The 13,708-nt window shown below is 39.5% G+C and overlaps 1 protein-coding gene across 6 annotated transcripts in view; it reads right to left on the bottom strand.

Moving 5' to 3' along the window:
* Nucleotides 1-13,708, bottom strand: part of RASGEF1A (RasGEF domain family member 1A) — a 304,991-nt gene that overhangs the window by 26,986 nt on the left and 264,297 nt on the right. For all 6 annotated transcript variants that reach the window (XM_020802292.3, XM_020802294.3, XM_020802293.3 and 3 more), the window contains one exon: nucleotides 4,940-5,068. In XM_020802292.3, coding sequence (XP_020657951.3) covers nucleotides 4,940-5,068 — 129 coding nt within the window. The remainder of the gene's footprint in view (nucleotides 1-4,939; nucleotides 5,069-13,708) is intronic.

Raw genomic sequence — 13,708 nt, 5'->3', positions numbered from 1 at the left:
AAAAGGCCTGGGATTCAGTCCCTCTTCTCCATTTTGCAAGGAATGAGAATCCCCTAAGCAGAACCAGGGATAAGTCACAAATTCACTGGTTAGAGTTCACAATCTGTATGAGCATGCCCAGTTTAGGCACCCTGAACCTTAATGCAGACCCAGAAGCTATTTGTACCTTAATGAACTTGCTATGCAATTCATGCACTGTTCAAAAAAATATATCCATGGTGAAAGGTGCCCATTTGGGAAACAAATGCATATACAGTATAGGTTTTACAGAATTGGAAAATGCATACAAAAGGTGTACATTTGAAACACACACACGCAGAGAGAGAGAGAGAGAGAATTAAATACCTAAATACATTCATGTGAGGCTTGCAATTTGATACAGCCTTGAGTCAAAATGAGTTCTGAAACAGAAACTGGAGAATTCTGATGAACTCAGATTTGGCAGATCCACTCATTCCCCTGCAGAGCTGCCTCTGAATATTAAAACTGATAAGAGCAACCTATTGTCAAGGTGTTACTCCAGATATCAGAAGCTTAGGGCGTTTACAGTTTTAAATATCAAAACCAGCACTCTGAATTGGGCCTAGAAAAAACTGGCAAAAGGGGAAAGGAAGGAGGTGGCTTTGCATATGCTCTGCATATAAATATCCAATCCTTAATATTTCCAGATAAGACTTGGAGAGAATCTTGCCTGAAAATCTGGAAAGCTTCTGTGTCAACAATACTGAACGAGATGAAATTAATGGCTTGACTCTGCATAAAGCAACTTTTTGTGAACTGCAACCACCACAAATTCTTGCAGCGGATGTGCATCAATATGTATCCAACTGAAAATATGGGACCAGTCGCTTTTTGAAGTTCTTTTCATATCTGCAATCCAGTGCATTCCTTACGAAAGAGATAAATGCATCTTTCTATGCAGTAATCAAATATCATGGGGAAAGATCATTCCTCCAGCATTATTGTATTTGGTTTGAACCTAATTTTGGTGATCAACGAAGGAACTATCAGCAAATTCCAGTGGGGCATTGTTGGCGAGAGATGGAAATTTTACTTCCTTCATTACTGAGTCATTTTAGCTTCATCTAGACTTTGGAGGGTAGGGACTTCCTAAATCCTCCTTGGTCACAGGGTATCCTATTCATTACTTCAAATGGCTCTTTTGTTGTTATTGTTGAACCATCCTACTTGTCTATATTAGCATGGCTGAATTACATTTAATTAAAATCTGGTTCTCAGGGAGGGGGCATGGTTTAATTTTGCTTTGAGTAGGAACAGAAATATTGCTCTTAATAAAGCTCTGACTAGTAGCAATTTCCCTTTGTTATTCTAGCCACATCAACTAAAAAAAGGGCCTGAAAACTCTTCTCCAACCACACCCAGCCACTGTAAAGTGAAAAGGGTTACTCCTCCTGTGATTCCCCCCACAACCTGTATGGGAATTTACAGTGGTGCCTCGCTAGATGATGATAATCTGTTCCACTGAAATAGCTGTTTAGCGAAACCATTGTCTAGCGAAAAGCATTTCCCCATTGGAATGCATTTAAATCTGTTTAATGCATTCCAATCGGGAAGAATCGTCGCTGTCTAGTAAAGATCGGCCACAGGAAAGCTGCTTTGCGAACCGCCGATCAGCTGTTTAAATCACTATCTTGTGAAGCTTAGGTCCCGAAAACACCTGTTTGCAAGCGCGGAGGGAGCTGTCAAAATCGTCGTCTAGCGAAAATCAGTTTGCGAAGCAGGCACCAAACACTGTCCAGTGAAATTCCCCCATAGGAATCGCTGTTTTGCGAATCACTATAGTGATCGCAAAAAGCCAATGTCTAGCGAAAAACTATCATGTGGGATAACTGTCTAGCGAGACACCACTGTACCGAGTTTTAGGGGATCCCAAGCAAGCAGATTCCTTCCTCTTCAAGACAAAGAGGAAGATACTTTCTGAGAATTTCCCTCCAGAATGCAACGTTCTACACAAGTCATCATTGGTTCCCCAATATGTAAGTTGGTTTTAACAGCTCAGTGACTATTGATTCTTCACAACTTACTAAAGGGCATTTCCTCAATTTTTTAAAGCAATTCACTAGGGAAATGAATTTATAATCTTATAACTCACCATTAAAAGAAATCTATTGCAAGGCAAAGCTGTTCACTAACACAGCAAATGCAAAGTCTGAAACATGAATTTGCAACTGACAGTTCCTGGATCAGATCCAGCTGCTTTGGGTGTTACCATCTCTCTGCTGCTAATAAAAAGGAGCCTTTCCAGAAAGTGGGGTTTATTGGGAGCAGTTGTTTTTTGGTTTATTAGAGGGAGGTGTATATTAGGGGAGCACTGGCAGTCACCCCCATGTCATCTTCTAACATTCCAGAGGTTCACACATGCAGGCATATCCTTTAATTTCACTCTATTTGATTACTGCATACTTGATGACTGGCAGCTAAATGTGTAATTGAAATGAAACAAAAATAGAAGAGGCTAAGTGAACCATAATAATTTACAGCCGAACAACATGGTTGCCCTATATACAAGTCAAAGAAAATGCTAGACATTTATATTCAATGATGTCGTGTACAAAGATGGTTAAAGGTTATGCAGGACCCTTGATTGCCCTTACCAGGGCCCATGCAAGAGCCTCCAGGAAATATACAGGGCTATTGCAAGGTATTTTGAACAGCCAAATGAGTATGATTTTGGCATTACTCCTATTTCATATCATTATTGTTAGTTCCTGAACACCATGAAATAGTTCCCAGTCAACAACTATATGATGGTACCATAAACAAGCAACTTAAAGAACAGGCAACAACACTGATGTTGGCAATTGACCCTGGGGCCTTCTGAAAGTTCTGGTTTGAAAAAGTTGTGTTACAGAAATGAACATGATATTTATAACTATCAAATACAGGTCCTTCCACATAAATGAACTAAGTTTATGATCAGGGGAAACACTGCATTTCTGAACAGTACAAGTTCACTATCTTTATTTGGCATGATATGCTTATAGATATCCAAGTTATGAAACAGGGCCTCTCCTTACAGCTCAAGAAGGAAATGTTAATATAATAACTGGGTTCCATTTTAGTGCCCAGCTCCCAAATATGGCAGTGAAACTTTCACTAAGGAGATTTCTTACCCACTGTTCAAAGACTTGCTCCCAGCTTCACAAGGATTCAAAATGAGTTGCTAAAACAGAAGGGAGTGGTTTGCTTTTCCAAAAAAAATAAAAAAAATCTGTTTACTTTTGTTATCTTTGACAAAGAGTCCCAGCAGAGCAAATTTCAGAGAAGTGAAACAGCGCTGCTTTATTATTACTGGCTGTAGTATTGAAAGCACGATTGCCCATCATTCAGGTTCTAATGTTCTAGCATTGTAGCAAATGCCATGATTCTAATTCAATATTCTATTCTGGCTCTTTCCTACAGAAGACAATTTTGCTTGAGGGGTTTACTTTTCTTTCTGTTTTACACCCTTGTAAAGTTAATTTGCTTCTTTATGGAAGCATGCAACAGTCCACTGACATAATTTTTTAAGGACTGATGTTTTCAAACTTTTGAGACCTTCGCCTGGCCAAACAAACCAGCAAGGGCCTCCCAACTCCTGCTGCACTGGGATGAAGTTTGTTTTTAATTTGCCAGCTTGTGTCTTGGAACATTTTCTGTGAGATTTTGTTAGATTTTTACTAGTTGGTGACGTCATGAAGTCAGGAATGTTAAGTCTTGGAGCGTAGAGCCACAACACTTGTCCCCTTGCCAGTATTTTTGCTCACATGCTACTTGCCAGTGTTCAGTTTTATATGTTTATACAGATATTTTATCACGGTGCATTAGAGGGATGTGGATGTAAACATGCCTCAATTATATTTCGTAGTAGTACTTGACAGCACCACAACTTTTCAGAGCATATCATTACTAAGTAAATGTATTGCAGAGCTTTGAAAAGCTTTGGGAGTGTAATCCACAGAGTCTCCACCCAAGATAGTTGCTATTTTAGCTGGGAAACTTTGGAATATGTAGTCCGAAGAAACCCTTTGTCACACTTTCAGCTTTTGTGTTGAAAAAAATGCAGTCTACAAAGGAACGGTGCGATTGACTGATGCAAAAGTGGCGTCCCTCAGAATAACTGTTAATGTGTCGGAACCATGTATATCTATCAAGAGTTCAGAAATAACTGATTATAAACAAGATGTATTTTGCAATTTATTTTTCTTTGAAATAACTGGGGCATATCTCAATTATACTACAACTGTAACGTTACAAGTTCTTGTTTTGCAATGTAACCAACTCGCCCCCACTTCCACCTTTACATTTACAGCTAGCCTGCCTAACTGTGTTTTTTTTTATCACAGGCCTAATGTTATATTATTCTGATGCAGCTCTTTTAAGTACTTAAAACACCAGATAGCAGGAAAAAAACACAACTATTTAAAATTGTACTGACAAAAGCCACGCACAGGGCAGAAGAAAGACACCCATAATTGCAACTTGTTACTTTTTAAAAATAACATTTAAACATACTCAATAAGATGGTTAGGGTGAAATTCACAGACGACGGTATCAAGGAGGACTGTCATGACCGTGTTGCTGCAGCAACCACCCCAACAACGCTGTGTGAAACAGCTGGCCCTGAAGCTTTCACTAGGAAACCGGACTTATTTTCAGCATGCAACAGCATTTTAAGATTCAGCTGTGATGCCTACAGCAGGAGCAGTGACGTTGCACAGGCACAACGGGAAGGAAAGGCCAAATTAGCAAGTACAAAGGCAGCACATGCAAAATCAAAAAGCAAGAAGGCACACTGGGAGACTAGGGGATTGTGTCCATCAGTCCTACGGTCCAACAGCCAGAAGGAATCCATTTGGCAACAGTTTAAATAGATTTCAGTATGTGAGAAAAAACAACAACACTGTTACTGAAACCAGCAAAAAGCTTTGTCACATACCTTGTCTACCTCAGCTCCGGTCTCTAGTTGCTGCTTCTGTTTAAGGCAGATTTGCCCCACTTTAGCTAGGAGCTCATAGGGATGAATGAAGACTCTGGAACTTAGCAGGAAGGTGAAGATATAGGTCTTCTGTGTTGGGAAGATGAGAAAGAAAAAGAAAAATTGTCACATAAATAGTGATATTCATGTGTTAGGTTGCAATGACTGTGTTTCCCCTCCTAAGGATGAAATCAGAGATTTTTTTTTTTACAACCAGAAGCCAAATCAACAAAGAAGTTTAAATATACACACATACAAGTTACATATTCCCTTCCTAATATCATGTGCAAACTTTTGTGTTCTCGGGTATACAGGTTGACCTTAGTCATAATTTACTGAGAAATAAGAGATGGTTCATGTACATATAGAGATCAGCCTGTTTATCTACACCTGTTCTAGCAGGAGATGTAAGGCATTTTTATATGTTCAATGTAGGGGCACATGTATATCCTTGCTTGTCTTATTTTTGTGTGTGAGGACCAGAAACTGCAAAAATTGTTCTCCTAACTTGTGAAACGGCAAGATGTTTTCTGGCAATACTAATGATGTACTAGTCCTGGTACAAGTACTAATAATATACTTGGCATGTTTTCTGCAGTTTGCACTGAATTATTACAGTTACTGTCTTGTCGCATGGAATTTTAAAATTTGCAGCAATTATTCTTGTCTTTCTAGGGTGTTCCTCAAACAAAATTACTACTATTCTTTTACTAGAATGTAATTTGTAGTGTAGTTAATAAAAGCTTGACAGTGATTATGAGGGCGTTTGCTGAGCAGAGTCTGAGCAGGCACCATCCTGATTCCTCGTCAGTAGTGAAGAATGTACAAATAAGCTTGCCTGTGTACTTCCTGGTTAGACTTCGTATTTAGCCCATGGAGGTTGAGCAAAGGTTATGTTACCTCTGGCCAGAATCCTATTAGCAATTACAGAGTGTTACTATTCTATAGGTAGTATGTTCCATGGCTGCTTTTGAGTAATCCTCATTAAAAATAGTGGGTTTTATGTGTACATGAGTAGTGAAAGCCTCCATGCACAATGGGTACAAAAAGATAACCATGTGTGGAACAAGCTATTGTGCGCATGGAGAAAAAAAGAGAGAATTTTGGCTACTGCTCTCACAGAGGTATTGAACAAGACTTCTCAACTTTCACTTCAGAGCAATACCAGCTTCCATGGTATGTGGTTTGCATTTTGTTCCTGGGAACTACATGGAGTATGGGAAGAAAGAGGCTGGAGAATTGTTTATGAAAGTGTTGGCAATGACACAGTGTCAGGAAGCCTCCTAGAACAGTGGTCCCCAACCTTGGGCCTCCAGATGTTCTTGGACTTCAACTCCCAGAAATCCTGGCCAGCAAATATGGTGGTGAAGGCTTCTGGGAGTTGTAGTTCAAGAACATCTGGAGGCCCAAGGTTGGGGACCACTGTCCTAGAAGACAGCATAGCATGCCTTTTAGTACAGCAACTTCCATGGGATTACTTTATGGCGTGAAAACTGCTGCTTATAGGGGTCCCTGCTGAAGATCCTTCCCATATGAATAAGGCCCCATGTTCTGCATGGGAGAATGCTTTATGATGCAGTGGGAAACTACTGCTCTCTTGATTTTTTTTGGAATGATGCTCCTATAATTGGAGTTTTAGGCCAAAAATATCAAGAGGGTGATAGTTTCCCACCCTATTTTATGCCATAAGGCTCTGAGAAGGAGCCATGCTACAGATGCTTCCAGCAAAGCTGTGAGAGTGCCTAACCTTTTGGCCATTTACACCTCAGCAATTTCCATGTGGCACACCTAAACTAGAATCCTACTGATGTTCATATAAGGTTTGTGCAACTTTTTGTAATTAATTGAGGCAAACTGATTAGGTGCCAGGGTGTATCTCAGGGATATGTTTTCTCCGAGTATGCAACTAAGATACACCCTGGCACCTCATCATGGCAGCAGAATTAGACACAACAAATTATGCAAAGTATACACAAATACCAAGAGGAATCTGGCCATTATGACCAATAAGGATGCATAGTTGTTTTCATTTGCCAACAGGAATAGCCTACTTTTGTTTTTCTATAAATGTGCACCATGAAGTACTGTGTGGCCATCATTTAGTAGTAAACATATCACATATATATATTTTTAAAAGACTGTACCATGCCTTTTAATCTACAAAATAGTTTTCTGTATCAGTTAATCCACAACAAACGTTACATCAAAAGATGAATTACATCCTACATTCTCAGAAAGGAAGACAGAATGGCATAGAGGAGTAGGATTTACTTCCTTTTATCAGACACTTTATTAGATAGATTAGGGTGAAACAGAATGAATAGGCCAAAGTTTCCCAGTGAGTTTCATTATTGAGCCAAAATTAGAATCCAATTCCAATAATCTCTCTGTTGGATTACACAGCTGGCTCCTATTCCTTTCCATTTCAGGAAGAACTGCCTCCCCTGTCCATTTCCAGTAGGTGCTTAAAAGACGAAAAAGGAAAGTGTGTCTATTTCAGTAATTACTAATGACTCCCTTATTTCTGGATTCTCAAAGCGCTTGTTGAGCACAAATGCCACACAAAAGCCATATGACTAGGGTTGAATGCAACAGTGAAACAGAACAATGGGACTCCCCTTCAACTTCATCACTTCTACTGCTGTATTTATTTGAAGTCTCTTGTTTATATTTTTACTCACAAAAATCTTCTATGTAGCTCTTCCAAACCAAAACCACACTTTTATTTCTCATGCTTTTCTTACTGCTTTCCAGTCTCTTTTTTCCCACAGTCATTGCTGCAACAAGTCTTGGCTCAGTCAACCTCTGTAAGCTAGTGATTAGCTCTGGAAGTCAGTAGGAGCCCTCCTTGCTTAGGACTGGAATCAATCCCAGGAATTGGAGCCATATTTTATAAATTATCACTGATGTACAGATCTGTTGGCTCAAACTTGAATTCATGTCTTTCCATTCATCAGGCCCTAAATTGTAATTTGGGCCTCTTGCAAAGAATGCCAAATTTGATATTGTGGAAAATGAATTTAAGGGATAGAGCCCCATAGTCTATGCCTATATCATTTAGAATGCAGTTTTGAAATTTATATTGTCATTTACTTTGTAAACCTATGTTTACTGAAAAGTAAATTCTACTGGTATCTTGTTGTTAGTTGTTTTATGGAGAAATGCACAATATAAACACAAAAAACAAATATCTAAACAAACAATATCTCAGAACAATCTGTATTACGAGGCGAGTGAGTTTAACGAGTTTGTTTAGAGATGACTTATTAGATCTGCTGCTGATACGTGGAAGGTCAGATGTCTATTATAGATATTTAAAGCAGAGTTTTATGTTAAAGTAAGTCAAAACCTTTGGCCACAGACAAGAAGAGAGTCATACTTCAATCTGTCTGCTCACATAGAGATAGCCAAGCATGATGTGACAAGTTATTAGTCTGGTTAACAGGGACAAGACAAGAGAATACAGTGGTGCGTTCGTAAGTAGTAAGTGATTCACTCCCTTTCCTGTCCTTTTCCTTTGCATGCAATTTGTTCTAAATATAGAATGGAACTATATGCAGTGTACAAGGCGGGCTGCAGCAAAAACACAGCCCTAGTTGCATTCTCTCTTTCCTTCCATAATGTCTAGTTCAGGAAATGAAATATACTAACATATATTTCCATTGCAGAGTAAACATTTGAATCCAATTCCAATAATCTCGCCATTAAATTACATAGCTGGCTCCTATGGAATGTTCTAACATCCTAACATATACTTTCCCACTCCCACTTTAAATCAGGAGGATAAAAAAAAAATCACATTGTAAGGACCTTAGAATACAATATAAGTTGGGGGAAAATACAATATAAGTTATGGAGAGGATACTTGTGACTGGGATGTCATCTTGAGTGGCATATCCCTATTCTCCCCTTCTTATTTCAATTGATCCTGTAGTGTATACAGTGCACCTGAGAAATGAGGGCACTAAAGTTGAAATAAATGCATAGTCATTCCAACCATCTGTGTTTATCAGAGATAGGTCCCATATTATAATTTTTCTCACTGGGAAATCAATGGTTTGGATCCCACTTAAGAGAAATGACATTTAAGGATCAAATTAATGTTAGGGAAGCACAATTCCTGTTATCAGCACATAGTTGTCACACACACCCAGTTCCATTGTGATGGACAGGAGTGGTTACTGACCTGTCCGTCACAATAGTCTCTTGCCCAAGAAATGAAACTTGCAAATTAGGCCCTTTTTAAAAGCTTTTAATTAACCACAAAACAAAACACACAAGAGAATGAGGTTATGAAAAGCATGTGCTAGACCAGTGTTTTCCAACCTGGGGGTTGTGACCCCCAAGAGGTTTGCAAAGTTATCTGTGGAGTCTCAGGTCACCTTATATGGGCTGTAGTCTTTGTTAGATCATTCCTTCCTTGACTGTTTGGAGCAGTTAAAGTTAGTGTGGTGTGTATGTATGAGAAATAGGCCCTTTGGGGGAGAAAGAAGCCTCTACATTTTGAGAAGGAGTGACTTTACCCCTTTAAAAACGCCTTTTTATGAAAACATGGCAAAGGAGTTGCAGGTTACCCGGCTATTAAAAAAGGGGGTCATGATCTGAAAAAAGTTGGGAGCCACTGTGCTAGTCGAAACAGATGTCTTCTTCCAATTAAAAAAGCACTGCTTCCAGATATGAACTAAATGCATTGTCTACTTGAACCCAAGTTGCATCAAATTTGTCTTGTTGGTTTCAGTGAGGCTTAACACTAACAAGTTTCATGTAGTCTCATCCAATGTCTCTGTTTTTCCTTTTGGGGAAGACGTGGCATATTCCAGTGTAAAACTGTGCTGGTGTACTAGAATTCCCCTCCCACCCATAAGTCTTAAAAATTTAGGGCCAAAGGGATCATTTACACCGTGAAAGTGTGAACTGTCTTCTTACTTGTTCGAAAACTGAAAGGCAGCCACATGGGATTGCCAGCTGGAGCAGAGGAATAGCCAAATTAACCCCTTCCCCCCAGTTATGTATCTGCTCGAAATCATCCCCATGCTACTTTTCTTCCAACAGAACAAAATATGTAGGGAACCTCACATATTTTCCCATGAGAACAAGACAATATTATGGAAAGAAAGCGATTCTGATCAGGGAAACAGCGGAACAGAAACACAGTTAATCAACCACTCTCAGTCTTCAACCTTCTTTGCACCTTACAAGATTGCTTTTGAGTAACAGTAGCAAGTGTTTGGGGAATGATGCATTTCCCATGGAAAGAATATCTGGTTCCACCACGCGTTTCTAAGATGCAGAGCAGTGGGGAGAGGAAAGACCAATGTGATTCCAGAATATGTTTTGCTTCCCTTCTTCCTTCCCCTCAATAAAACAGCAAATGTGACAAGTAAAGATTGCTAGAGGTGTTTAACTTACTGCTACTCTCCAAACAACAGCAGCAGCAGCAACAACCAGATTCACTGTGAAGTGAAACTCTTACAGTTTGTGCTTTTGAAAAGAGAAAATTGTTGTGATCTGTTTATCATATCAGCTTCAGCCACCAGTGAAGGACAGGTTGTTACAAAATAAATACTGTAAAGGGAACGTAAAGGTTAAAAGCTTTTAAATAATGTGTAAGCAAGGTGAAGGAGTCTTAAAGCAGTGATCCTTAGCCAGAGAACAGGGTGCTAAAAGAATGTTCCTATTTTTTTCATTTGTGAAATGTGTGTGTGGACATGGAAGAGTGTTCTCTCTTGAACGGATAAAGTGACCGTGTGTAAATTTTGGTAATGTTGTCAAGTGCCTGCTGCTTTGTGCCATCTCCCATTCTGCCCCTGAAATTAGGAATAACTTCAACTTCCCTCAGAAAACTGAATGTTCCCTTCCACTATTTAAGTGAAAAACAGAACAATGCCGTTAGCCTATGTTGCGCAACAGTGAACGTACCTTTGCTACATATGAGCAGAGAGAAGCTAACGTGTCAGCAGACTGCCCTGTCAATGATCCTTCTTCCAGCGAGCTAGTCCACATTCTTTTGAGGCCAGCAAATTATAATTCAGTCCCCAAACTAATTCAAGCAGAAAGGAACTCTATTCTGAACTGTTGCTATAAAGCAGGAAATGGTTATCTAAAGGAGTTAAGTGAGATAAGTGAATCCGGCCTCTTCAAAGGGTACATGATGCAGACCCAGGGCTCACCAAGGTCGTTAATACTGCCAGGGTCATTAATTTCTATACTTATTACAGGGAGCTTTCCTAAGACATCAGACTACTATGATTAACAGGAAAATGATGAACACTTTTAAAATTGGATTTGTTTATTTTTTTTTTAATCTGAGCAATATATTGTCCGCTAGCAACCTCACAGAAAAAGCTTGAGTGGTTTTCTACAGCACACAGGCAGAGGATAGTAAACTTGTTCAAATACAGTGGTGCCTCGCTTAACGATTTTAATTGGTTCCAAAAAATTTGTCGCTAAGTGAAAACATCGCTAAGCGAAACGCGGTTTCCCATTGAAATGCATTGAAAACCGGATAATCCGTTCCAATAGGAACAAATTGCCGTCCTTAAGCGAAAATCGCCATAGGAAACATCGCTAAGTGAAACGCAGTTCCCCAATTGAAATGCATTGAAACCTATTCAATGCATCTCAATAGGGGGGAAAATTCAACAACAAATTAAAAAAGAGTCAGAACAAAGTCCAAATTTGTTAACAAAGGGTTTATTAAGTGCACTTTATGGTTTCAAACATTTTAAAAAGTAAACTAACTTTATAACATTTAAAAAACAGCAAACATGAGGCTGTTTAAACCATCGTTAAGCGAAACAGGGGACCAAAAATGTAATCGTTATGCGAAGCATGGGCCCAACATCGCTAAGCGAAAATCGCCCTTAGGGACCATTGTTAAATGGAGCGCAAAAACGCTCCGAAAGTCATCGCTAAGCGAATTCATTGTTAAATGAAGCGCTCGTTAAGCGAGGCACCACTGTACACAACCAGAATATATTGTTTAAAAGATAAGCCTGTATCCTTCTTCTGAGGCTTTTGACCTACAATGATCAGATGTCTGGGAAAACAGTTCTAGCCTGACTTTCACCTTGATATGTTAGTTTCTATGATCAGCACTAAGACCAATATACTGTATTTCGTTTCCACTGCAAATTACTTAAAGACTAAGGTTCTGTTATTTTCTTAAGGTCAGACAGTTCACAAGATAAGGGAAATATGTGTTAATTCCTAAGCATTCAGAACAAAGGAGGGCAGGGGTGTATAGCAAAATCTAAGACTAAACCCTTCTATGGGAAAAAAAGTATCCATCACACAAATATCACAAATGTTTAATGAGTTAAAAGAAGAGCAAAACACAGCTAGATCCAGTGTTCCTTGGAATTTAAAGAAACATGAAGCAATTTTTAGCACAGAAATTGGTAATAAAGAAGGGCTGCCATATCCATGGGGGATAAGTTCCAATCCCACCCCTCACAGATGCTAAAAACCATGGATATTACCTTGCGAGCACTCTGTAAAATTACGATACATCAGAATGATTGGCTGCAGCTGGTGATCCTACTGACGCCTCCTGTGGTGGACATTCTCCCAGGCCATGCCCTCTTTGTGAGTGGATTGGTCCTCCTGGCAATTACCCCCATGCCTTCCTGTGCCTGGCCATAAAACCTTAACCCTAACCCATCAGAAGAAGAAGCTGCTTCAGGTGGATGCTGATAGCATCATGAGAGTCGCTCTGAGTACTATTGAGAATGGCTAACAGACAGTAGCACATACAGTGTGGGCAAAGGGATGATTAGCGTCCTTGGCAAATTCTTCCGCTGCACAAGATTCTGTCACATTACTTATAACAACATACACAATTTATTTAATGAACCTTTACAGGTATTGTACTGAATTTCTGCATTTTATAGCATGTTTTCAGATCGCAGCCAACTGTGGTTAAGTGAAACTGCTTATATTGGTCCCACAATATGATGGTCCTACTGCATTTGATACTCCAGAAGTTTTGAACTATAAAATAGTCTTATTGTCATTGGCCCTGCTGGTTTGAGGGCTAGTGAGAGTCAGAGACCTGGAGAGCCAAAGCTTCTCTGCCCTTGCTTAAGGAGTGTAAGAGTTGGGCACTGATGTGCAAAATCCAGGTTCAAATTCCCGTTCACTTATAAAGCGATCAAGTCACTATCTCACATCTCTCTTGCAATGTTGTTACAAGGCTAAAATCTTGTTTGTAGTTCCTCTAAAGAAAACCAATAGAATTGAATAAATAGTAAATGAGCACAGTCTGCCTGTTAGGAAAAAAAAAGGGCTGGACACAGTTCTATATATCAGTATTCCCTAACTCTCCCTCACTGTCTTAACATTCCAGGTGTCGGGATGGGAGGCTACTAAAAGAATCCCTATATTGACTGTGAGCTGATGCTCTTCTTGGAAACCCTGGAACACATGACTTCATTGAGGTTAAAAAGAAAACAAAAGAGATAATTAAAACACAGGGGGCAAGAGGCCCAAGCTTCTCCAAGAAGTGAAATGCATTCTAATTACATGCAGGTAGAAGAGTTCAGACCTTTATCTGCTCTGTGAAATGGTATCTGGACAAGCAGTTTTAAAAGCCTGAAAACAAGCCCACTGTTAGAACTTCAGTGCCAGCTCAGAAATGCTTAGAATGTGGCAGCTCAAGAGCTACACCCACACACTTTTACAAAATATGACATTACAGCAGCATTGCACACAGCTGCTGGTGCTGCCGGT

This window comes from Pogona vitticeps, chromosome 3 (assembly GCF_051106095.1).
Source record: "Pogona vitticeps strain Pit_001003342236 chromosome 3, PviZW2.1, whole genome shotgun sequence".
In the NCBI taxonomy this organism is placed as follows: Eukaryota; Metazoa; Chordata; class Lepidosauria; order Squamata; family Agamidae; genus Pogona; species Pogona vitticeps.
The sequence above is the reverse complement of the archived record's forward strand: the minus strand, read 5'-3'. Positions and strand labels throughout refer to the sequence as shown.